At 60.2% G+C, this 22,582-nt stretch overlaps 3 protein-coding genes across 5 annotated transcripts in view; all 3 read right to left on the bottom strand.

The window, feature by feature from the left end:
- The window catches only part of LOC138846457 (TBC1 domain family member 3D-like), a 46,808-nt gene extending 38,235 nt beyond the window's left edge, over window positions 1-8,573 (bottom strand). Inside the window, exons 1-5 of the mRNA XM_070062361.1 lie at window positions 8,495-8,573; window positions 7,775-7,869; window positions 7,339-7,404; window positions 6,627-6,726; window positions 6,100-6,252 (exon numbers count right to left, since the gene is read on the bottom strand). Of these exons, the coding sequence (XP_069918462.1) occupies window positions 6,100-6,252; window positions 6,627-6,726; window positions 7,339-7,404; window positions 7,775-7,869; window positions 8,495-8,567 (487 nt within the window). The 5' untranslated portion in view covers window positions 8,568-8,573. The remainder of the gene's footprint in view (window positions 1-6,099; window positions 6,253-6,626; window positions 6,727-7,338; window positions 7,405-7,774; window positions 7,870-8,494) is intronic.
- Window positions 8,574-10,425: 1,852 nt separating this feature from the next.
- LOC138846467 (TBC1 domain family member 26-like) lies at window positions 10,426-17,586 on the bottom strand. Of its 3 annotated transcripts, XM_070062422.1 has the most exons (5): window positions 13,826-17,586; window positions 13,590-13,675; window positions 12,173-12,727; window positions 11,621-11,728; window positions 10,426-10,539 (listed from the first exon to the last, which is right to left on the bottom strand). In XM_070062422.1, exons 3-5 carry the CDS (start codon window positions 12,209-12,211, stop codon window positions 10,426-10,428), a joined length of 261 nt encoding a protein of 86 aa, XP_069918523.1. In that variant the 5' UTR covers window positions 12,212-12,727; window positions 13,590-13,675; window positions 13,826-17,586. The 3 variants fall into 3 exon arrangements, with proteins under 3 accessions (XP_069918523.1, XP_069918522.1, XP_069918521.1); XM_070062421.1 differs by having other exon boundaries at window positions 13,590-17,586; XM_070062420.1 differs by lacking the exons at window positions 10,426-10,539; window positions 11,621-11,728 and having other exon boundaries at window positions 12,198-12,727; window positions 13,826-13,895; window positions 14,483-17,586.
- A 2,589-nt stretch (window positions 17,587-20,175) lies between these two features.
- Window positions 20,176-22,582, bottom strand: part of LOC103347487 (TBC1 domain family member 3D) — a 94,233-nt gene continuing 91,826 nt past the window's right edge. Inside the window, exon 14 of the mRNA XM_070062359.1 lies at window positions 20,176-22,566. Coding sequence (XP_069918460.1) covers window positions 21,812-22,566 — 755 coding nt within the window. The 3' untranslated portion in view covers window positions 20,176-21,811. The remainder of the gene's footprint in view (window positions 22,567-22,582) is intronic.

Below are 22,582 nucleotides of genomic sequence, written 5' to 3'. Positions count from 1 at the left end.
TCTCTCTTTCTCTTTCTATCCCTGCCTCTCTGTAACTACGCCTTTCAAATAAATAAATAAATAAATAAATATTTAAAAAGGAAAACAAAAAAACCAATATGTGATAGTCACAGAAAGAATTCTCTGGATCATGGGCTCTGAAGATTCTCCTGCTCAAAATACTATAGATGAAAAAACAAACAAAAAAGAAATACTATAGGCTTCTAAAAATTAATCAGAATCAAATATTTTGAATGAGCAGTGCATGGTAGAAGTCCTGATAATAAGTGTCAAAGTCAATTAATTATAGGAAGTAAGTCTGGATAATTACTCTTTTTTTTCTTTGACAGGCAGAGTGGACAGTGAGAGAGAGAGAGAGAGAGGTCTTCCATCCACTGATTCACTCCCCAGATGGCCGCAACAGGCAGAGCTGAGCCGATCTGAAGCAAGGAACCAGGAGCTTCTTCTGTGCCTTCCACACGGGTGCAGGGGCCCAAGGACTTGGGCCATCTTCTACTGCTTTCCCAGGCCATAGCAGAGAGCTAGATCATAAGAGGAGCAGCTGGGACTAGAACCGGTGCCCATATGGGACACCGGTCCCTAAGGCCAGGGCGTTAACCCACTGGGCCACTGCGCTGGCCCCAATAATTCCTTTTTAAACACAGTAAGCTGGGGCTGGTGCTGTGGCTCTGGTGTAGTGAGTTAAAGCCTCCTCCTGCAGTGCTGGCATCCCATATGGGAGCCAGCTTGAGTCCCAGCTGCTCCACTTCCCATCCAGCTCTCTGCTATGGCCTGGGAAGGCAGTAGAAGATAGCCCAAGTCCTTGGGCCCCTGCACCTGCGTGGGAGACCAGGAAGAAGCTCTGGCTCCTGGCTTCGGATCGGCACACCTGTGGCTATGGGGGCCAGTTGAGGAGTGAACCAGCAGATCGAAGACCTCTGTCTCTCTTTCTCTCTCTGCCTCTCCTCTCTGTGTGTAATTCTGACTTTCAAATAAATAAACGAATCTTAAAAAAAAAAAAAAACAGTAAGCTTATTTCAGTGCAAAAATTTCGAAAGTCACATGACTTTTTCATAAAATGCAGCTTCCACTACGTTTTTGAAGGTCTTTTGTGAATGTGTAGATATTGCCTCACATTAATTTTTTTAAAAAAAAGACTTATTTTATTTATTTGAAAGACAGAGTTAGAGAGATAGAGAAAGAGAGAGAGAGAAATGTCTTCCATCTGCTGATTCACTCCCCAAATGACCAAAATGGCCGGAGCTGTGCTGATTAGAAGCCAGAAGCCAAGAGCTTCTTCTGGGTCCCCCACGCAGGTGCAGAGGCCCAAGGACTTGGGCCATCTTCTACTGCTTTCCCAGGCCATGGCAGGGAGCTGGATTGGAAGCAGAACAGCCAGACTTGGCCAGCATCCATATGGGATGCCAACACCACAGGCCTGGGCTTTAAACCCACTGAGCCACAAGCCAGCCCCTCACATTTTTAAAAGTGCAGGTTTTACATGTCACAATATGTCAAAATTAGGGTCCATGTTGTGGCTTAATGGGTAAAGCTGCTGCCTGCTGTGCCGGTATCCCATGTGGGCTCCAGTTCCAGTCCCGGCTGCTCCACTTCCCATCCAGCTCTCTGCTAATGGCCTGGGAAAGCAGTGGAAGATGACCCAAGTGCTTGGGCCCCTGCACCCAAATGGGAGACCCAGAGCAGGCCCAGCTGCCATTGCAGCCATTTGGGGAGTGAACCAACGGACTGAAATTCTTGCTCTCTCTCTCTCTCGCTCGCTCTCTCTCTCTCTGCCTCTCTGTGACTCTGCCTTCCAAGTGAATTCAAGATTAAGCACTTTTGTTTTGTTTTGGCTGGAGGCACTCTATCACCAACAATGACAGAATACGGTTTGCTGGGCATCAGAGCAGAAAAGACACACAATTATTTCGAGCCCAGGGAGAACCCTGTGCCAAACAGGATTCACATCCGGCAACTGCTTTTGGCAAAGAAGCACCCAGAGCTGAGTGCCAGCTGCCCGTTGTCCACCTGTCCTCGGGGCTGGGAGCTTTCTCAGCCTGTCCTGGGTTTTCTGACCTTGCCACTCTAGGGGAGGCCTGGCCAGGGATGACCCAATGTCCCCTACACTGTGCTCTCTTTGGAGTTTGGACTAGGGTTGAGGAGTTTGGAAAGAAAACCAAAGAAATCAGGTCCCTTCTTGTCACCTGGCATCCAGGTGCATGACAGCTGTGGCTGACCACGGGTTATCACCAGAGGACTGTCCACATCTGTCAGGGAGGGGCAGTAGCTCCCCCTGCTGGAGCGGAGTCAGCCATTGACTACTTAGGGTCTCTCTCAGGAGTATTTGTCTCTTCTCCATCCGTCTGCTTATGCAGTCATCTGTTTGTATCAGGATGCACTCACATGTGGGGTTTTATTCATGGTTATAACCTGATATTAAGTTACTCGTCTTGCTGCTCACCGGGTTCCAGATAAGAGCACAAGCAGCTGTCTCGGGCTCGCTTCTGCTAGCGTTTCCATGGACACCCTCGTCTTGTTGGAGCCAACACACTGTGCTCCTGCATCGGAGGCTGGGGGAGCTCTCTGGAGGGCCTAGGCAGAGCAGCACCGCCCCTTGGTGACCCGGCGTGTGGGCCTGTAGGGCTGCAGCCTCAGGGGCTGGAAGGGCTCGGGACAACTCAGTCTGGGGAGATGCCTCTCTCCCGATACCACCTGCTGGTGCTGATGGAGGCACAGGGCCCTTTAAACCACCCAGGGGGTTCAAGGCTCAAGTTCAGAAAAAAAACTCCATTGCTGTGCTTACGCTGGTTTGCAGGTCATACTTGCTGCTTGTTATGTGAGTTTCCCAAGGCAATGAAAAGGTCGATCATCTTATCTCCTGCAACTTGGCTGCCATCAGACACCTAGAACAAGCCCCTATTCTACACCAAAAACTTCATATGGCAGAAAGCAACACAAAATCACTTTTCCCGGAGCTAACAATGAGCCAATGCAAACACCTAGTGCACTCTTGCAAGAATTGTGCCCCCTCGCCCCGTCAGCCCCACTGCTACAAGCAGGAGTGAACCCGCGAGGACTTGCTCCTAAGAAGCTCTGGCAAGTGGACTTCACCCACATGAACTCCTTGGGTCAACTTAAGTTTGTCCAAGTGGTGGGAGATACTTATTCAAAGGCTGTATTTGCAGCAGCCCAATCCGGAGAAAAGGCTAGAAATGTGATAAAGGCGGTTAAGTCAGCCCTGCTGGTCCTCGGTGTCCCCTGGACAATAAAGCCTGATAACGGGCCAGCGTATACACCACAGGAATTTAATTCCTTCCTGAGGTCCTGGAACATACAGTGTGACACAGGTATCCCATACCTGTGAGAGACATGCGGGGTCAAGCCAGGGATGCTGCAGCCACGGCCGCCCAGGTCTAGGGGAGAGCACAGAGGTGACACAGGCCCTCCAACCACGGCTGTTCCTATTGTGCTGATCTGTCCCAGAGGTCACGGGCACTCACAGCTGCTGCTCTCCCACCCTGACCCAGTTCCCACAGGGCACAGCTGAATCTCAGGCATTGCCTGCAGGGTCCTGAGTGGGTCTCTGCCTGGGGCTGGGGGCTGTGGAGCTGCCTACGCTCTCCAGGAACACGGGGAAGCTTGCTGCCGCTGGGCACCGGGGTCACAAACTGGAGCAAACTCGTTTCCATGGAACAATTTAATACAGGCTCAGCACCACCTGAGGGTGGCGGTGGGGGAGGGGGCGGGGAGGAGAGTACAGTGGCTCCTGGCACGGCTGTTGTCTTCCAGTGTCAGGGTGTCCTGGCCCCAGGAAGAGCCTGGGCGGTGGGGGCTCAACCGAGTGCATAGGATGCCGTGAAGACACACGGAAGGCTGCTGCCCAGCCTGGGCAGGACAGATGCTGGACTCGGCCTCTCTTCTAGGAGGCACCCATCATCCAGGTGCCCCACAGAATAAGAGGTAAGGAGGCCTCTGGCCAGGGAGGGCACGCGGGCCTGGTCTCCCATCCCAGGGCTGGCTCTGGCCGGCTCCAGCCCGTGACTGTCCCCAGAGTGCGTGGGGCTGCCATGCCAGTAGGGGGGAGTCTTCAGCTGTGGCCCCCAGGCGGGGACAGCCTGCATGGGCCCTGGTTCTGGGGGCTCCGAGGCCCGTGGAGGAGCCCACATCCACAGGCCCTCCCGGCTGCCAGCGTCGGAGGAGTCGTCCTCCCTGTGCTCTGGCCCGCTCAGGTTAGGGAGACTGGCGCACTGGCACAGGCCTCCCCACCTCCTCGAGTACTCTGGAGACTCTGTGGGGCTGGCCGCAGCTGGAGACTCTGCGGTCCCCACAGGGGAGCCCAGGCCGAGGGGCTCTGGGCTGCCTTCCCAGCTCTCCTCCTCCTCCATGCCTTCCCTCTTGGTGATGCGGAGGCCAAAGCTTCCTGGAGGACGGATCATCACTGCACGGGTAGCGGGACCCCTGGTCTGCTCCCACACTGCCACTGTGTCCTGAATGGTGATTTTGGCCTTCGGAGCAGTGGGGGCAGGAACGTGCATCTGGGGGACGCGTGCCTGCCCCAGGGGCCTGCTGCACTGTTCGATGGCCTTGGCTGGAAGAAGAAGAGACGCGGTTTGCTTCTCCACAGCCCCCGTCTGGCCTGCAGGGTGCCTGCCCCGACCTCACCCTGGGGTCCCCATCACCACGTGTGACGCTGAGGACTCTTCCAGGCTGCTGGCCCCAGAGGGGAGGGTGTGTGCAGCCCGGGCAAGGGGAGCCCTGGGACACCACCGGCTCCTCCTGCACAGCCCCACAGGGTGGATGGCCCTGAACTCCTTGCCTCACTCTCATCTCTGGGGACCCAGGCACCAACTCAGGACCCCGTCACCTACCCCACCTGACCTGCTGCGCCCTAACAGTGCATTGGCTGATTTCCCGCATCTGAGTCCCTCCTACATGGCTGGAAAGGAACTGAGCCTAAGATGATGGGGGTGAGAGCTGGGGCTGTGGGGCAGACATGGAGTCCGGTTCAGGACTTGGGGACAGGGAATGCAGTTTCTAAAGAGGTGGCAGGGGTGCCCTGTGTCCTCTGCCCCTGGGCCACTGTCTCTTTCCTGGTGAGACTGGGCTGTCACCACTACTGTCCCATGAGCACCCAAGGAGGCAGCACCTGGAGGCACAGTGGGGCCTCCCCAGTGCCTGGACAGCCTGCACCTGGGCCCCCACTTAGAGCCTCTAGAGCTGGGACAAGCCCATCTCTGCTCTGCATGGGGACCCAGGCGCTCAGGTCCATGATGGCAGCAGCAGCAGGGGATGAGCATGGGGACCCCTCCCCACTAGAGCCCAGAAGCCAGCGATGCTCCGGGTCCCGCTGCCTTCTGTTGGCCCGAGGCTAGGGCTGCAGAGCCCACACTCTTGTTTTCTGCCGCGGGGCCCCCAGCCCTGCCTCTGTGCCCAGCCCTGCTTGCAGGAGTGCACTCGGCCCCCACAACTGGGCTCAGGGCACCTGGGCCTTCCAGGGGTTCTCAGATGGCTGAAGGGGATCCAGTGCCGGTAGCCTTTACATCACTGCACAGGGTCTCCCACAGCCCCACCTCCCTCTAGCCCTGCCCACATGCAGGTGGGAGCCCCGCCCACCCCTGTCCTAGGAGGGTCCTGTGTGCAGACAGCTGTGGTCATCGGGCCAGGAGCCTGTGTGGGGTCAGTTGGGGAGGGGCCCCCTGGGCAGGCAGGGCCACTTCTCATCTTGCTGGAGTGGGGGTCCAGCTGTGCTCCAGGCTCCTGGGGGCACTGAGCCAGGGCACCTGCTCCAGACCTGGGCAGGGTAGCTCAAGGCGGGGCCTCCAATCCACTCCAGAGTGGGGGTCAGCCGAGGAGCCAGAGCCACAAATGTCCTGAGGACAGCTCCACGGCCCGGCCCCAGAGTGGTGGGGGGAGAGCCGGCACCCACAGGAGGATTCTGGGAAGCTGCCCGAGGCCCTGCCAGGCCATGCTGACAGAGCTTCAGAAAGCAGAACTGCTGAGCCCGGGGAGGACAAGGAGGACCAGGAAGAGGTGAGGCCCTGGGCGGGGATGTCAGGGCCTGGCACTCCCACTACTGACTCCCCCAAGGGAGCATGGGATGGGGCCGTGTGCTGGACTCACCTTCGGGAGGCAGGAGGCACTGGAGCTTCCCCAGCTCACGCATGGAGGCCCGCAGCTGCCTGATGACTGCGTCCTCGCTCAGAGACCAGGCCTGCTTCAGGGTCACCTGCAGGAACTCCCGGAGGTGGTCCCGGGGCATCTTCAGCAGGCGCTCTAGACATGGGGGTGGGTGTCAGGCTGGGAGGGGCCCTAGGGATGGCGCAGCCACCATGGCTGCTCCAAGCCCTGTCCCAGCACCAGACATGGGCTGCAGACACCCTTGGACACCCTTGGGTGTCACGCCAAGCACTAGAGGGACTGCTCAGGGGCCAATTTCCAGTGCGATGACCCTGGCCACTTCTCCTTGTGGTCTGTGGGGGCCTGGGATTGGGGATGCAACAGGGGGATTCTCAGTGCCCTCCTGAAGGGAACCCAGGCCTCCCCAACCCCCTCATCCCTCCCTCAAGCCCTGCTCACGAGGGACAGGCAGGGGACCCCCAGCTCCTCCGTCCCCAGCACCCGGGCCTCTGTGGGCCCTGAGGACTCACTGTTATGGATCTTGAGGGCCGTGTATGCCATGGCCGGGAGCACGTGCTCGCCCTCCAGGATGTATATATCCCATATTCTCAGAGCCAGGGGGAACGGCACCTGGGGACAGAGGCATTGGAGGACCCGCCCATCAGGGCCTCAGCAGGGCCCACAGGGGTGGGTGTGCAGTGTCACTCCCCTAGGACAGAGGGAGACTCCAGGAGGCTGATCACACAAGAAGGCCAGAGCTCCTCCTGGGAGGGGAGGGGAGGCCATGCCTCATGGCCACATCCCTGCCCACTCAGCGAACCAGACCCACAGAGGATGACCATGTCCTGTCCTGGACCCTGGGGGTCTGCACACTTTGGAAGCCACACTGGAGATGCCAGACACCCCAGGGACCTGGGGAGGGCTCAGCCCTTGGGCTGTGCTGCCACCAGCCTCTGCCTCGGGGGGTCTATGGATCTCCTGCCTCTCACTGTAGGGCTCTGGCCTTTGCCAGGCTCTCAGGATGGGTCCTGGTGGGACCTGTCCCCTCCTTGCTGGCTCTGAGGCTCAGCCTCAGCTTGGACCACCCTTAGCAGGGCTGGACAGGGCCTGCCTGGTCTGCACAGCAGGCTCCCTCCTGTGTCTGCTGGGGCTGGGGGAGCTCAGAGTCACAGGCCACCAGCACCAGAGAACCAGGCACTGGGGCAGGAGCTTCCCTGGGCAAGGGGTCCCCGGGGCACTTACCCCATCCAGGAAGCACTGGATGTACCAGTGGGCGGTGGAGTCCTCCAGGCACACACCCTCCTTCTCCTAAGAAGAGGCAGAGGCAGAGGGGGCTCAGGGCCCAGGGCCCAGGGCCCAGGCCTGACTCCCTCTAATCTGAGCCCTGGGGCAGAGCCCCTGGGTGCAGGAAGCCCAGCAGCAGGGGCATCCCCCCTCCCAGCCATGCAGGTTCCTGAAGGGACACAGGTCCCTCCTTCCACTCTGCTCTGGGGACAGCATCTCCCTTCAATCTACGCCAACTCTGGGGGACCAAGTGCTGGACAACAAACCAACACCCAAGCTGCCGTGGACCCCCGTAACCAAGGAAAGTTTTGGTGAGGACGTGGCCTCCCCTGGCTCAGGAAGCAGTCCCATGAGCCCAGAGCCCCCAAGAGGAGAAAGGAGATGCTTAACTTACCAGGTGTTTCTCCAGGGAGGGGAGCACGCGATGCACAATGAGCCCCAGGTGTTGCTGGAATCGCTCCAGTTTGGGGGTGTTTGGTTTGTAGAAACCTGAGTAGAATCAGCCACACCCCCACGTGAGAGCCTCCTCCTAGGAAGGCTGGAGAGCCCCAGGCCTGGGTGGGGTGCTTCTGAGCACTGAGGGTCAGGAGAGGCTGGACCAGGGGCAGGTGGGGATGAACGTGGCCAGGGCAGAGGATCTGCTTGGGAGGTGGGTGCAGGTGGGTGACTGTGTGCAGCCCAGGCCTGGCTGCCCCCTGGAGCCCGCTGGGGTGGGTGCAAGTCAGACTGGGTGCCTCCTGACCATTCCAAGACTCAGGAGCGAGGAGGGGTGACCCTACAGGGGATGCTGCCTTCCACAAGTTCCCTGGGTGTGGCTCTGTGCTTGAGAGTTGTGTACAGACGTGTGAGGCAGAAGAGTCAGAATCGACCTGAGTCACTGGACAAGGACAGGACCCCTTGTTCTGAAGGTTCTCACACCCAGGATGGCCATGGCCAAGCTGCAGGGCCTTTGGGTGGTGGTAAAAGAAGGGGGCTGGCTCAGTCTGGGAGGCCTCTGCCAGCCCTGGCTTCCTGGGAGCCCCCCCCACACTGTGACACTGTCCTGCACATTCAGGAGCCAGTGAGGGCCGTGCACGGACTTGCATGCACTGGGCCCCACACGCCATCCACCTACCGTGCATCGCGTGCTTCCTGCTTTCCATGAGCTGCACCAGGGCCCAGAAAGCGTCCTCCTCGGGCATATACATGAGCAACAGTGCCACCACATGGCTCAGACCCTGGCTGTAGCCCACCTCCTGCAAGATCCCAGAATACCTTTAGGAGACCTCCCCTGGCAAGAATGATATCCTAGGATGGCCCACCTCTCAGGCAGATCAGGGTCACCCACTGAAGGGTCCAGGAAGATTTAGGCACAGGGAGCCCCTGTGCCTGAATCCTGCCACTTGGTGTCAGCTGCCCAAGAATTGGAGCCCAGAGAAGTTCTCCAAGTTCCTGGAGGGAATCCTGCAGGGCCTGAGCTTAGGCAGCACAGGGGGAGAGCTCAAGTATGGACACCTGTTACCCCCAAGATGTCAGCATGGGCCAGGTTGCTGTGGGAATCCAGATCCATGCCCATGGAAGCTTCTGGACCCCTGAGCTCTGCAGGTGAGCCGGTGGCCCTTTCTCACATGAGGAAGAAGTAAGCCAGGAAGTGCTACCAGGACCGGAACAGGAGGTGTGCCTCTGGCATGGGTGCAGGCCTGGGCTTCCTGAATGCCAGGCCCCCCTGGGAACCAGGGCACCAGGCAGGGTTGGCCAGTGGCAGGTCAGGGGGGTGGGGATGTCCAGGCCTTGCTGGGTCACCCATGGAGCCCTGCGCCTGCTCCACTCATGGGAAAGTCTGAGTGGGTGGTTGTGGCAGTGGCGCTGTACAGAGTGGGATTCAGGCCCATGGGTCCAACCACAGGGCTGGTGGGTGTAATGGCATCAGTGGGACCCAGAGCAAAGTCGTACACCTGATCTGCCCTGCCTTCGCCCCCCGCCCCACTGCGTGGAATGCTAGTCCTGGGAGGGGCATCCCAACACGGCCAAGCTCCTGGGGTCTGGAGACCAGCCCAGGAGAAGGCTGCCTTTCTCCTCCCAGAACTTGAGGTTGGGTCCAAGAGGCTCAGAGCCTGGCCTCCACTGCTCTTCCTCAGAGCTGTGGATGAGCGAGGCCCCCTCAACCCAGGCTGGGATCTCTGTGACCAGGGGTGCCCTGCAGGGACTGCCGGGATAGCACCTGCGCTATGATCCCAGAATACTCACGGGATTGTAGACGGAATAGGCCATCAGTATGTGGAATAAGGCCTGTTGGCTGGAAGAGAGAGGACAGAGGCCGTGTGTCTTGTGCTGCCGAGGCTCTCAGTGCAGCTCTGCCTAACAGAGCCTGACAGCCACACGCAGGGCCCGTGACACTCTGCTCATGTGCAGTGACGTCGTCAGGGCACCTGCGTGTTGTCCACCATGTGGGTGAGCGCCGCCTGCAGGGACACGCACACCTCCCAGGGCGCAGTCACGTGCACTTTCATTTCCCAGGTGGGTGTTCAGGGCACAGGTGAGCGTCCCACTGTGGGAGTGCAGTCCCGTGGGTCCAAGCTGTGGAGAGTCAGCCTCCCATGCACGTTCAGCCTTGTAGGGAGCAGCACCCGGCGTCCTCAGTGGTTCTATTTCCCCCATTCCCACAGCTGTGCGCTGGTGCCCCTTTGTGGTGTAGGGAATAAGCGTGTGTTCATGCGCTGAGGAGGTGAATTGTGTGTGCGTTCATGAAGGGTCCCCCCCGAGCCTGTGTTCCCGGGGTACTGGGGGGCTGCCCACTGCTTCCTTGTGACTGAGTTGAAGGGCTCCTTGAATATTCTGGAAACAACACCTTTATTACATAGATTGCTACTATTGTCTCCCCTGGTGTTTCTTTTCATTTCAGTCTCTCCACAGTGTCTTGGGAAAGTTTGTGTACTATAGAAAAGGCAAGTTTGTTTTCTGTGCTCAATGAACTGTTTTAGGCTTGCACCCAATCTTCCCTAGGGACCCCATGTGCCCCAGGACCCTTGCTCCTCCCACCCGCGGGTCCTCCCCAGCCCAGAGGCCTCACTTCATTCCGTAACGTTCCCGGAACATGAGGTGGTTTCTGAAAGTCCATGCGATGGCGGAGTCGATGTGATGGAAGTGAGTGGCGCCCAGCCTGGCCAGCTCTTTCATCTCCTGCAGGGCAGGGACAAGGGGGGGGCAGCCTCAAGAACTGCACAAGCCCCATTGCCACACAAGGACCTCAAGTCCACGTCAGCTCTTCTGGCTGACAGGGAGTTCCCTGCAAGCGCTCATTCCTTTCTGGGTCCCACCTTGAGGGAGGGTCATGGGCTCCCTAACTTGCCTCAGTGCCCACGTAACCCTGACGGTCAGCAGCAGACAGGGGCTCTGAAAGGTCCCTGTGCACTCCCCCTGCCTGCCTCAGCTCTCAGCATGATGTGGTCTGCCCCCAGCCAGGCTTCTGAGCCTCCTCACTGGCATCTCATGCCCTGCCCTCCAGGAGTCAGCCACAGCCTGACCACTGCTCCATGCTGCCCCCTGCTGGAGGGGCCCATCTCCATCTCGACATTGCAAGCCGCCCTTGGCTTGGAGCTGAGCCTGGGCAATGACTGTCTCCAGGCCCAGCTCCCAGGGCCAGCCCCAGACTGCAGACTTGGGGGAGGCAGGGTGGGCCACACAGCTGGGCCCTGCTCCCTGATGGCAGCCAGGGGCCATGAGAGCCAGCTGCAGCTGACAGCCCTCTGCCCACACCAGTCCTCACTCCCTCCTTTCCCAGAAGCATTGAGAGCTGTGTGACCATTGGAGCGGCCTCTCCAGGCAAGGGCAATGCCAGGGGCTGCAAGTCCATGTGAAGGCAGGGCCAGCTGTGGGCAGGCCTAGGTGAGGGCCGGCCAGCTGCGGGCAGGCCATGTTAGCACAGAGCCTGTGGGGCTCCCTACCTCACACCATTGTGATCTCATCCTGGGAGACCCCCGCCCATCAGGGACCAGCAAGTCCTCTCTTCTGGCCGTATGCCAAGCTGCCCAGGTGAGCTCAGCAGAGAGCAGGTTAAAGCCTCTGGCACAAAACACACCTGTCCAGTCCCAGCTGGGTCTGAGGAGACGTGGAGGAGGCACTGACTAGGATCTAGGGAGAGGAAGGCAGGATGGGGAGGAGGCTCCTGAGGGCTCAGTGAGGGACGGTCCTCCACGGAGACTCAGGCTCCTGAGCAGGCCCGAGCAGGCCGGGCCCCCTTGGGCTGAGTGCAGAGCCGTACCGCGTATTTGCCCGGGTTCTGGGCCTTCCTCTTGTCCACCTCCAGCATCACAGCCCACACCTTCCCGCGCACCTGGGCAGGGATGCCTTTGTAGATTCTGCGCTGAAACTACAGGAAAGAGGAGGCTCTGGTGAGTGCTGAACGTGGCCACTCGTGGAGGCAGCGCAGGGTGAGACAGCAGAGGGAGAAGCCAGGGGCTCCCTGTGTATTGGCAGAGGGAGGATCTGCCCAGATGGGGGCCTTATGACCCACAGTGACTGGAGGACCAAGGGCTCAGGGGCACCGGCTCTGCCGTGTACGGAGTGGCCGCTACAGGGCTCCTGGAACCACGCCTGCCCTGCATCCGGGATTGTTTTCAGCAGTGACTTCAGATTTTCTACCAGGACAGTGTCCTGTGTGTATGGGGAGGTGTGCCCATGACCTGTGTCTCTAGGGACTGGACAGTTGCCCCTGGGCATCTGAGAGGCAGGCGGTGCCTGGCACAGGAATGGGCACTGCTCAAACCCCAATTCAGCTCTCAGTGTTCCCGAGGGGCCCTCATCGCCACGGTACCTTGTCACTGCCGCGGTATTTACTATGGTTCTTGATCATCTTTATCCACTTCTGGATCCTTCTTACCTCCTGTTTACGCTGGAAAACGAGACAGGATGGCGTGAGCCCAGCTTGGGGCTCTGAGAGGGGCCCTCGGATGCAGCTCAGGAGCTCTGTGGGCGCTCAAATGGAAGGAGCCAGAAAAGGCACAGACCGTGAGCCCCAGATCTTCTGTCTGGGGGAGCATCGGTGGCCTGGCCTCTGACCCGAGCTGCCCCTTCGTCAAGGAGAGCCCCTGAGCTCCAGCCAGGTCACTCCCAACCATGCCAATGAGTCAGGGCGGCCGACAGCAGACACCCCTGAGCTGCGGCTCACTTCTGGGACAGGTGAGTGTGGTAAGATGTCAGCAGGTGCCGTATAAGTACCGCATCGCGGGACCTTATGGCGCTCCCACTCACCACTGCCGAGCCCCACGTGCCCCCTCTGCCCAGCTCTGCTTCCAGATGACTGGCCCATGGCCAAGGACTTGTCCTTACCTTTGCCCCCGGGGTGCTGTCTTGGGGCAGCTTCTGCTCACTGGAAAGCAAGGGAGGCAGAGAGGTGAGGACAGGACCACAACAGGCACCGCGACCTCCCTAGTGGGCCAGGGAAGGACCAGCTTCATCCTCTCAGCCCAGGGGACTGAGATGGGGAGGGAGGGGCTGGTGACCATGAGCACAGGGAGCCTAGGGCCAGGCAGGGGCCCTTGCTGCCAGTGGGGGGCTCCAGGCCTGTCAGAGGTCCACCTTCGTGGGTGTGTGGCAGCCCCCCACAGCGGTTGGGGGGTGGCTGTCCTGAGCAGGGCCAGACTGCCCAGGGCTGAGGCAGCTATATCCCCACATCAGCTCTGCCCAGGACGTCACCCTGGAACTGACCGAGTCCGAGTGACCTGCCTGAGAGATGCTCAGTGCTGTGAGTGTGCACCTGGGGCTCGAGGCACCTGGGACCCCTACACCCCTCAGGGTCCCCCACTGCCCACCCTCCCCCCTGTGCCCTGGCCTCCTGAGGTCATGTGCCCCACCTCACCCCTCCTCTGTCAGCCCGGACCCTGGCCATCTCTCCACCACTCTGCTCCTGCTTATTCTCCAGGTTCTGGCACAACATGGAGGCAGAAGCCCTTATCCCCGTGCTAAGGTGGGCTGCTGAGTCATGCCAGAGATGGCCCGAGATGGCTCCATCCCTCCAGGTCACCGGAGCCCACCCTCCAGCCACGGGGCCTCTCTCCCCGACATCTGTGGGAACAGCCTCCATGTCCGACTCCTGCCCCCAAATGCTGACCAGTGCCTGCCTGTGACCACAGCTGGGCTCAAGGTCGGGGCCGGGGACAGGTGTGCCGCCTCATGTTGGGGTTTCTGACCCCAGTCCCGCCCTGGGGTGAGCTGGGGTGTGGAGGACTCACTGCAGGAACCCAAGCCTGTCTGGGACGAGGCAGCCGCCCTCATCGTCCTCTTCTTCGGGCACCAACAGTGCCGCTCCTCGGCGTCCCTGCAGCCGAGAGGGGACCCGGATGAGAAGTCACTGGGGAAATGTCCACCTGCCCCCTCCCCCGTGTCCCCAGGGAGGCTGGGTCTGGCTCTCACAGGCACAGTCCTTGAGGCAGGGCCCCACCTCCTCCCCCAGCACCCTGGCCAGTACCTGCTCATATTTATTGATGAGCTCTGCTCGCTCCTGGGCCCTCCGGGACCTCAGGGCGTTCATATCCAATCTGTAAGACACACACGCACATGGGAGCCAGTACTGGGGAGCCCACAGGAATGCTGCTTTGAGGGCTGTCCCCCTGGTCAGAGGTGGGGCAGCCACACAGCCAGGCAGGCGGGCACCTGGTGGCCGGGTCCTTGGATTATGACTTGTGCAGAGCTCATTGACTACGGACGGTTGGGGAAGGACAGCCCCCACCTTGCCTCCCCTGCCCTTGGAAAGGATGCTCCTCCCCCAGGCTGGCAGCCACGTGTCCTCCAGGGAGCCCAAGTCCCAAGTCTACGGGGCTCCCTGGCCTGCTCCCAGCTCCCGCATCTCTGGGGCTCTCAGAGCCGGCCTCCCTGCCCACCTGATACCAGCTGACCCGACACCTAGTCTTGAACCCGTGTCCAGACACAGACTCACACCCAGGCCCATTCAACACTGGTGACCAGCAGAGCGGGAGGAATGAGACGACTGTGTACACGCTCTGCACACAGGGGCAGCACTCAGAGCTCCACCACATCGCCCATGGAATCCGGTGTGGGAGACCAGGGCCGCCCCCCTGGCGGGACCTTCCCCACGCCACAGCTCATTAGAGCAAGTGCCACTCACCTCCATCGGGAATCCATGTGATTCTCTGAAATGCGCCTGCTGCCTACACTACCAACTGGTCAGTTGGGCAGTAGACGCACTACTGGCCTCTGGTCGCCTCCCAGCCCAGAGTGCGCATCTCAGTGACTGTGACATCACAGAAGCCTGCCAGCCAATCCCTAGTGGCTCTGCTGTGGCAGGGCTCAGGGTCCTCAGGCCTGGCTTCATTAAAGGTCACCACAAGTGGGGCCTGTGTTCTCCCCAGGGCCCAGGTGAAGAGGGCAGGGCTCTGGCAGAACTGCCCCGGAACCAGGGGTGCCAGGGCCCTCTGCCACCTGCCGTCACGGTCCCAAGTCTCAGGCAACCGGCACCTCCCGCCCCTCCTTTCTGCCTCTGCAATTGTATTACAGCCCAACTGTGAAGGCCTCTTTCTTAGAACAGAAGGTCGCATAGGGAGTCCCACATAGACCTGTCCCCACACTCCGGGGCTGCCCTGCCATGACCTGAACTGAGACTCCCGGGGGAGCAGCCTCCTGTCCTACCACAGGCCCCACCCCAGCACTGCCACCCTCTGCTGCCCCTCCTGCTCTGTTCCAGCCCTTCTTCCCTGGAGTTGTAGGAGGTGGACACAGGGGTCCTCTGGGATGGAGGCAGGGGAGCCTCCCGCTGAGCACCTCAAGCCAGTGTGGCCCAGCCTGTCCAGAGTGGGAACCAGGGCCCTGTCCTGGACACGGGCCAGGGCTTCAGGCACAGAGCACTGAGAACTCCTGGGCACCAGCACCTGAGCCGCATGCTGGTAACACCGGGCTGCTGCTGACCATCAAAACAGGGACAGCACGCGTCAGGCCGCAGGCAGGAGTAGCCACAAGCCCGCGGCTCCCCGGGGTGCTGATCGCAAGGTTGCTCCCCCTGGGAAAGTGGCTCAGCCCTCCCCCAGCACCTCCTTGGTCCTGGGCCCCACACTGCCCCTAGGCTGCCACCTTGGGGCCACAGTCGGTTCTTTTCCCTTCAAGGGCCCACTGCTCTGCCTCCCTGCCCACTTCCCCTGCCCTGGCATGGAGACCACAGGGTGCAGGGCCCTGGTCACCCACACACCTGCTGGCCTCCTCTGTGGAGTGTGAATGAGTGCACCGCTGTGTCGTGTCCAGAGATGCTGTCCAGCAACACTTGGGTTTTAACTGATTCTTTTATTCCCCCTCCCCACTCAGCTTCTCAGCTTTAAATTGCATTGTAAACTCTTTGGAAGACTCACAAAGTGCTGTAAAATAACACAGCGAGTGCTGAATGGGGACCACTCAGCTTCAGCAGTGTAATGTTCCTAATTGGGTGGAAGACGCCCATTCGTTTTCCTTTCTCTGCCTGAGTTCAAACTCCAGATGCCTAGGCTTAGTGTTCTCCACATTGCATTTTCCTTCACTGGGGGGGAGGTTTGTTTCCCAGAGTCCGTGTGCAGGGAACATGGGTGCATGGGCCCCAACCCAGCTCCTGCATGGACTGATGCTGGCCTCCTGGGGTGGCTTAGGGTGCACAGGGGTGAGTTCCCATTGTTGTTGCTACAAATGTTTCCTTATCATCAAGGTGTTGTTACATATGTTTAATTCATGGATCTTGGGGGGTGGTTGCTTCCATCCACTGTTCCCCTCAGCATGGGCCTGCAGTGGCCAGTGGCTGAGGCCTTAAAATAAATAAATCTTTAAACAATAAAAATTAAAGTTCAAAATAAAAGCAAGTTCCTCTACTTCTCTCCCTCTTTCTCTCTACATCTTTGACTCTACCCGCCTCTCCCTGCACCCCCATGGGATGTTGGCCACCATGTTGGATGCAGCACGAAGGCCCTCCAGAGACGTGAGCCAATCAGCTCATGTGGCTTGGACATCGCCCCAGTCTGTGGGATTCTGTCACAGCAGCAGAGAGCTGACCGAGACACCTGGTGTCGCCTGTGTCCTCACTGCACATAGATTTGCATCTGTCAGACGGAGTCTGGTGGGACACAGCCCCAGGGTCCCAGAGGTGGGGTAATGAGGGGGTCTCTGCTCCCCAAGCCCTCCCGTCCCCTGGGCTCCCTTTCACTCCTGCAGAGGCAGGGGTCCCCCATTGCTCCTCTGTGGAGAGAGCTCAGTGAGCACAAAGAGCAGGTCTCCCCTGGGGTAAGTGCTTTAGACAGAGTTTGTGGCACCAAGAGGGGTGTGGGACCTTTAAGAGGTGGGCAGAGTAGGAGGTTGCTAGGTGAGATGGGGTGGGGCCCTGGGAAGGCATGAGTGCTGGGCTCCCAGAATCAGGGCTGGGCCAGCCAAAGGCAGGAAATGCATCTGGGTCTCCCTCCCTCCTGGGTGATGGAACCCCAGTGCTTGGACCACCACCTGCAGGTGCCACCTGAACCCCCGAGTGTGCATTAGTGGGGAGCTGGAATGGCAGCCAAGGAGCTGGGAGTAGAACCAGGCCCTCTGACTGGGGATGTGGGCACCCCAATCCGGGACTTCACCGCTGCCTGGAGCGCCCACCCCGACCTCTTCTCTCTGTGAAGCCAGCCCAGGTACAAGTGTGGGAGAAACAGGAAAAGAATCAGCCCACCCTGCCCCCCTCCAGCAAGCCACCGGTGACAGGAGCGGCCGCTGTCTGGGCCTCCCAGCAGCTCCTTGGTCACCAGGATGACACAGATGTTTCTCCCGAGACAGCCCTGTGCCGAGTGCCCTCAGTGAGTTGTGACAGAGCAGGGGGCAGGTGGCAGATCCAGGCCCAGAGGGCACAGACAGGCGTGTGGGGGGCCTGAGACAGGCGGCAGCATCATGACCACAGGGCTGAGCCACCGCAGACACCCAGACCCTGGGCCCACTGTGCGGGAGACCCCACGCGGGGTGTGTTTGCGGGGTCACAGCTGCGTCCACAGTTGGGGGTTGGCACTGGGACCAGCTGAGGCACGAGAGAGGATTTCTGGATCATGGCCAGGGCCGTTCATGCCCCTGACCTTTAGGTCCTTCTGTCTGGTCAGGGACCCCTTCCCACCCCTTATGTCCCTTGGGCCTGGAGGTGGGAGGTCTCATATCCATCTATAGGTGGGCACCACTGCCACCGTGCACGGCCACAAAATGAGCAGCCGAGCGGGTCTCCCTGCAGAGGGCGGGACAGCAGAGTAGCAGCTGCTGTGCAGTTGGGCACGCGCCCCGGCTCTGAGCCGCAGTGTGCTCACGGTGACGCTGGGACTCTCACTGCCACTCTGAAGCTGGCTAGCCGGCTACGCCTGGTCAGTGAAGCGTGTGTCCTGCGGATCTCGGCCATGCCGACGGAGACCACACCCCCCCCCACCCCGCCCCACACTGCACCCCTGCAGGAACAACACGGACAGCCCTGGATCCAGCCGCCACTGGCAGTCACGGCAGCCGGCCCCGCTGCACCGCCCGCCTCCCACACCCACGCCCGGTGTCCGGTCCAGCACTGAGCAGACTCTGTGCAATGCGGGCTTTTATTGTTGCCTCCTCCTTTGAGAGGCCGCCAGTGCGCGGGGCTGCACCTGCTGAGAATGTAGGCCCAGGGTGGCCCTGGGTCTTCTGGCCAGGAGGGCTCCCTTAACAAAGAGGATCTGAGAAGATTTTACTCTGCAAAGAGAAGTCGGGACACCTGGTGAGGCCGGGGCCTAGAGACACCTGCAGGGCACAGGCACAGGGCACTTCCTGGGGAGGAGCTGCAGCCTGGCACTGGATCTGGGCAGCTGAAGTCAGATCCTCTCCTACACCCTGGGTGCCTGAGGAGCTCTCCTAAAAATCCCTCCCTTGATGAGGAATGAGGGGGAGGTTCTCTGTGGGGGGTGCAGGCGAGGCTGGGACAGGCAGGGGCTACACAGAAGGCCTGGCAAGGTGGCAGTGGCACCGGGGGCCTCCAGGAATGCACAGACCCCAGTCCGCTGGCCCCTTCTGTCTCTGGCACACTTGCAGCCTAGCAGTACCCGTCCCCAACTGTGCTCCACCTGCAGTCAGGGTTTGGTCTGCTTTTTCCCCAGCTGTCGCCAGGCCCGGGAGGACAGGAAGGGCTGTTGGAGGTCTAATTCCAGGCTCCAGAGCCCCAGATGGCCGTTTGGGGTCCAGGGAGAAGGAAACATGAGGTCTGGGGGTGGAGGAGGGCACCTGAGGGGTCAGGGTGAGTTAGTGAGATTTGAAGGCAGACAGCACCCAGTGGTCACCGCTTGGAGAAGATTCGACTCGGGCGCTGGAGAGGCTGTGGCCAGGGAGGCCAGAGCTGAGATTTTACACAGAGGCAGGGCTGCCGTGGGGACAGCGGCCCTGGAGGGTCTTGGGCCTGCCTGGGGGAGCTGAACAGCCATGGAGCCCAGGGCTCCGGGTCCACACAGTCTCCCTCCCTGTCCTTTCCCGCACCGTGGGGGGGGGGGCGGCCCCCAACTCTGCATCCTCATCTGGAGGTTCTTCCCACAGAGTCCCAGGCTGGGCTGTGGTGGGCACGAGCAGTGCCCCTCCCCAGGGCCCTGGAAGGAGCCGGTGTTGGGCCAGGCCCAGCTGGACTCACCACAGCACTGATCGCGTGCCCCTTCTCCTCTGCTGTCAGTTTCCCATCACGCACTGCTTCAGCGCCAGGGCGTTTTGCAGCACTAGCGGGTCACTTTGGTAATTTTGCACATAGGAAATATACGCATCGGAGGGTCCTGACAGAAATTCATAAACAGCTGTCTGCACAGCCGGCAGATGTCACAATCTGAAGAGAAATGGAAGGCATGGGTCATGGCAGGTGCGTCCCTTCACCCGCCCTGGGAGCCAGCACTGCCCTGGAAAGCTGGCCCCTGCCCCCAGAGCACCCCCAGCCCAGGCGTCCGTGGCTGGCACCCACTGGCAAGAGAGAACAGGAGCCAGGCAGCGCCGAGCAGCACCAGGCAAGCAGCAGGCTTCATGGTGCAGGGACAGCCGCTGCCATCGCGGGGCCCTTTATACCTGCTCTGTGTCCCCAGTGGGACAGGAGGGGCCTGTCCTCCCGGGGATGGGGGGCTCCACGCCCAACCCAGGCCACAGCTTGCATGACCTGCAGTTGCAGAGGGCGCACGTGTGTGTGTGTTGATACTGGCCAAGTCCAGCCCTGGATTAACACAGGGCTTAGCTCCTTCTCCCTCTCTCTTCCCAGGGACCTGACCATGGGCCCATGCCTGGGTGCAGGGAAGGCGCAGAACCAGTGGAAACCCTGCCTGGGCAAGGGGAGAAAGCACCACACAGGGCCTCTGGAGCCCTGGGCCAGCTCAGCCTCTCGCACCTTGGCTGGGACCCTGACGACTGGCTGCTGTGACTATGGGAACTGCAGGAGACCCAGTGCCAGTGTGGCGGGCAGGCCGGAGTACAGCTCCTCTGCTTCTCTCTTGCACTCATGGCCCTGAAGGCTAGGGGACACGGGGTAGACCAGTTGTCTCTAAACACCTACTTGGCATTTGACCACATTCTGTTCTTTGGGTGTCAAGGACCCTGACTGGGCTGGGAGAGACGCCCAGGTCCTTGTCTTCCCGTGGGGAGAACAGAACCAGGACACACAGAGAAGTGCAGCCTTGTCAAAAGGCAGGGGTCGTGCACGACTTCTCCATCTCTTCCCGCACCTGTGCTCCCCGAAAGACGCCCCAGGGGAGCCCAGCTCCCTTCTGTCCCTGGCTTCCCCGCACACACCCTCTCCCACCCTGCTGCCTCTGCCACCTCCTGCCCCAGTCTCCCTCCCTCCATGGCCTCCTTCCATTTTTTTTTTTTTTTTAATTTATTTGAAAGCCACAGTTGCAGAGAAGCATTGACAGAGTCAGAGAACAAGAGGTCTTCCGCCCGCTGGTTCACTCCCCAGATGGCCACAACAGCCGGAGCTGCGTCGATCCGAAGCCAGGAGCTTCTTCAGGGTCTCGCATGTGGGTGCAGGGGCCCAAGGACCTGGGCCATCTTCTACTGCTCTCCCAGACCATAGCAGAGAGCTAGATCAGAAGAGGAATGCCTGGGACTGGAACCACCACCCATATGGTGAGGGAAGTCTTGCAGCTGCAAGTTCACCTCCCCCACACAGGGGAGCACAGCTGGGGCTGGCCGGAAGCTGGCCAGGAAGCAGCAGTGGGACAGGACTCTAGGCGTTCTGACCTGTGATGCCCACATCCTAAGCAGCAGTGGAACCCGCTGTGCCCCAGCACCTGCCCTGCACGTGAGTTCTTGCTGTGGCAGGACTGGGCTGGTAGAGGGAAGCTTGTGCTAAGGCGAGTTCCGCTTCCTTGGCTTGCTCTGCTCTCGTCCACCTGCACACGCTTGCCTTCTGCTGTCCACTGTGGCCAGGAGCAGCAAGAGGGCCTGGTGGGGAGCGCTGATGTGCTTGGGGCTCCCCAGGGTGCAGCCCAGCAGGAGCTGGGAGGCCAGTAGGAGTGACAGCCAGGCTCAGCCCCAGTGCACACTCGCCCCTGCGCGCTTGGGCTCGCCCTCCCGTCTTCAGTTCTCCATGGTTTCCCTCCCTTGTGGAGGGACGGGAGCTCCAGGAACATGAGGGCTGTCAGAGGAGCTGAGGGCGTGGCCTGCTTCTCCGAAGTCTCTAAACAAGGACACGTTCACATGGGTAGGAGAGGACTTCAGTAAGTTCATGGATATTAGCATTTAAAGTGCACGGGCCAGGGTGGTGCTAACTTGCAATGATGGCATCCCATAGTGGAGAGCTGGTTCGAGTCCCAGCTGCTCAGCTTCGGATCCAGCTCTCTGCCAACAGGCCTGGGAAAGCAGTGGAAGACGGCCCCAATATGTGGGCCGCTGCTCCCGCATGGGAGTCACAGTTGGAATTCTGGTTCCTGACCTTCGCTTGGCATAGAACTGGACCTCAAGGACTTCTGGGGAATCAACCAGTAGATGAAGGATTTGTCTCTCTTTCACTGCCACTCTACATTTTGAATACATAATTCATTTTTTACATAATACATTTTTAAAATATTTATTTATTTATTTGAAAGTCAGAGTTACACAGAGAGAGGAGAGGCAAAGACAGAGAGAGAGGTCTTCCATCTGCTCGTTCACTCCCCAGATGGCCACAACCACCAGAGCTGTGCCGATCCAAAGCCAGGAGCCAGGAGTTTCTTCTGTGCCTGCAGGGTCCTGAGCGGGTCTCTGCCTGAGGATGGGGGCTGTGGAACCACCCATCTCCCCAGGAACACGGGGAAGCTTGCTGCCGCTGGGCACCGGGGTCACAAACTGGAGCAAACTCCTTTCCATGGGACAATTTAATACAGGCTCAGCACCACCTGAGGGTGGCGGTGGGGGAGGGGGGCGGGGAGGAGAGTACAGTGGCTCCTGGCATGGCTGTTGTCTTCCAGTGTCAGGGTGTCCTGGCCCCAGGAAGAGCCTGGGCGGTGGGGGCTCAACCAAGTGCATAGGATGCCGTGAAGACACACGGAAGGCTGCTGCCCAGCCTGGGCAGGACAGATGCTGGACTCGGCCTCTCTTCTAGGAGGCACCCATCATCCAGGTGCCCTGTGGAATAGGAGGTAAGGAGGCCTCTGGCCAGGGAGGGCACGCGGGCCTGGTCTCCCAGCCCAGGGCTGGCTCTGGCCGGCTCCAGCCCGTGACTGTCCCCAGAGTGCGTGGGGCTGCCATGCCAGTAGGGGGAAGTCTTCAGCCGTGGCCCCCAGGCGGGGACAGCCTGCATGGGCCCTGGTTCTGGGGGCTCCGAGGCCCGTGGAGGAGCCCACATCCACAGGCCCTCCCGGCTGCCAGCGTCGGAGGAGTTGTCCTCCCTGTGCTCTGGCCTGCTCAGGTTAGGGAGACTGGCGCACTGGCACAGGCCTCCCCACCTCCTCGAGTACTCTGGAGACTCTGTGGGGCTGGCCGCAGCTGGAGACTCTGCGGTCCCCACAGGGGAGCCCAGGCCGAGGGGCTCTGGGCTGCCTTCCCAGCTCTCCTCCTCCTCCATGCCTTCCCTCTCGGCGATGCAGAGGCCAAAGCTTTCTGGAGGACGGATCATCACTGCACGAGTAGCGGGACCCCTGGTCTGCTCCCACACTGCCACTGTGTCCTGAATGGTGATTTTGGCCTTCGGAGCAGTGGGGGCAGGAACGTGCATCTGGGAGACGCGTGCCTGCCCCAGGGGCCTGCTGCACCGTTTTATAGCCTTGGCTGCAAGAAGAGACAC

The sequence above is a fragment of the Oryctolagus cuniculus genome, chromosome 18, assembly GCF_964237555.1.
Source record: "Oryctolagus cuniculus chromosome 18, mOryCun1.1, whole genome shotgun sequence".
NCBI lineage: Eukaryota > Metazoa > Chordata > Mammalia > Lagomorpha > Leporidae > Oryctolagus > Oryctolagus cuniculus.
Note: the sequence above shows the minus strand (reverse complement) of the source record. Positions and strands in the feature narration are given on the sequence as shown.

Coding starts and splice junctions, on each gene's coding strand:
- LOC138846467 (XM_070062420.1), bottom strand. Junction 13,676..13,825: donor TCATCAATAAATATGAGCAG/GTACTGGCCAGG, acceptor TCTCGGCTGCAG/GGACGCCGAGGAGCGGCACT. Junction 12,728..13,589: donor GACAGGCTTGGGTTCCTGCA/GTGAGTCCTCCA, acceptor CTTGCTTTCCAG/TGAGCAGAAGCTGCCCCAAG.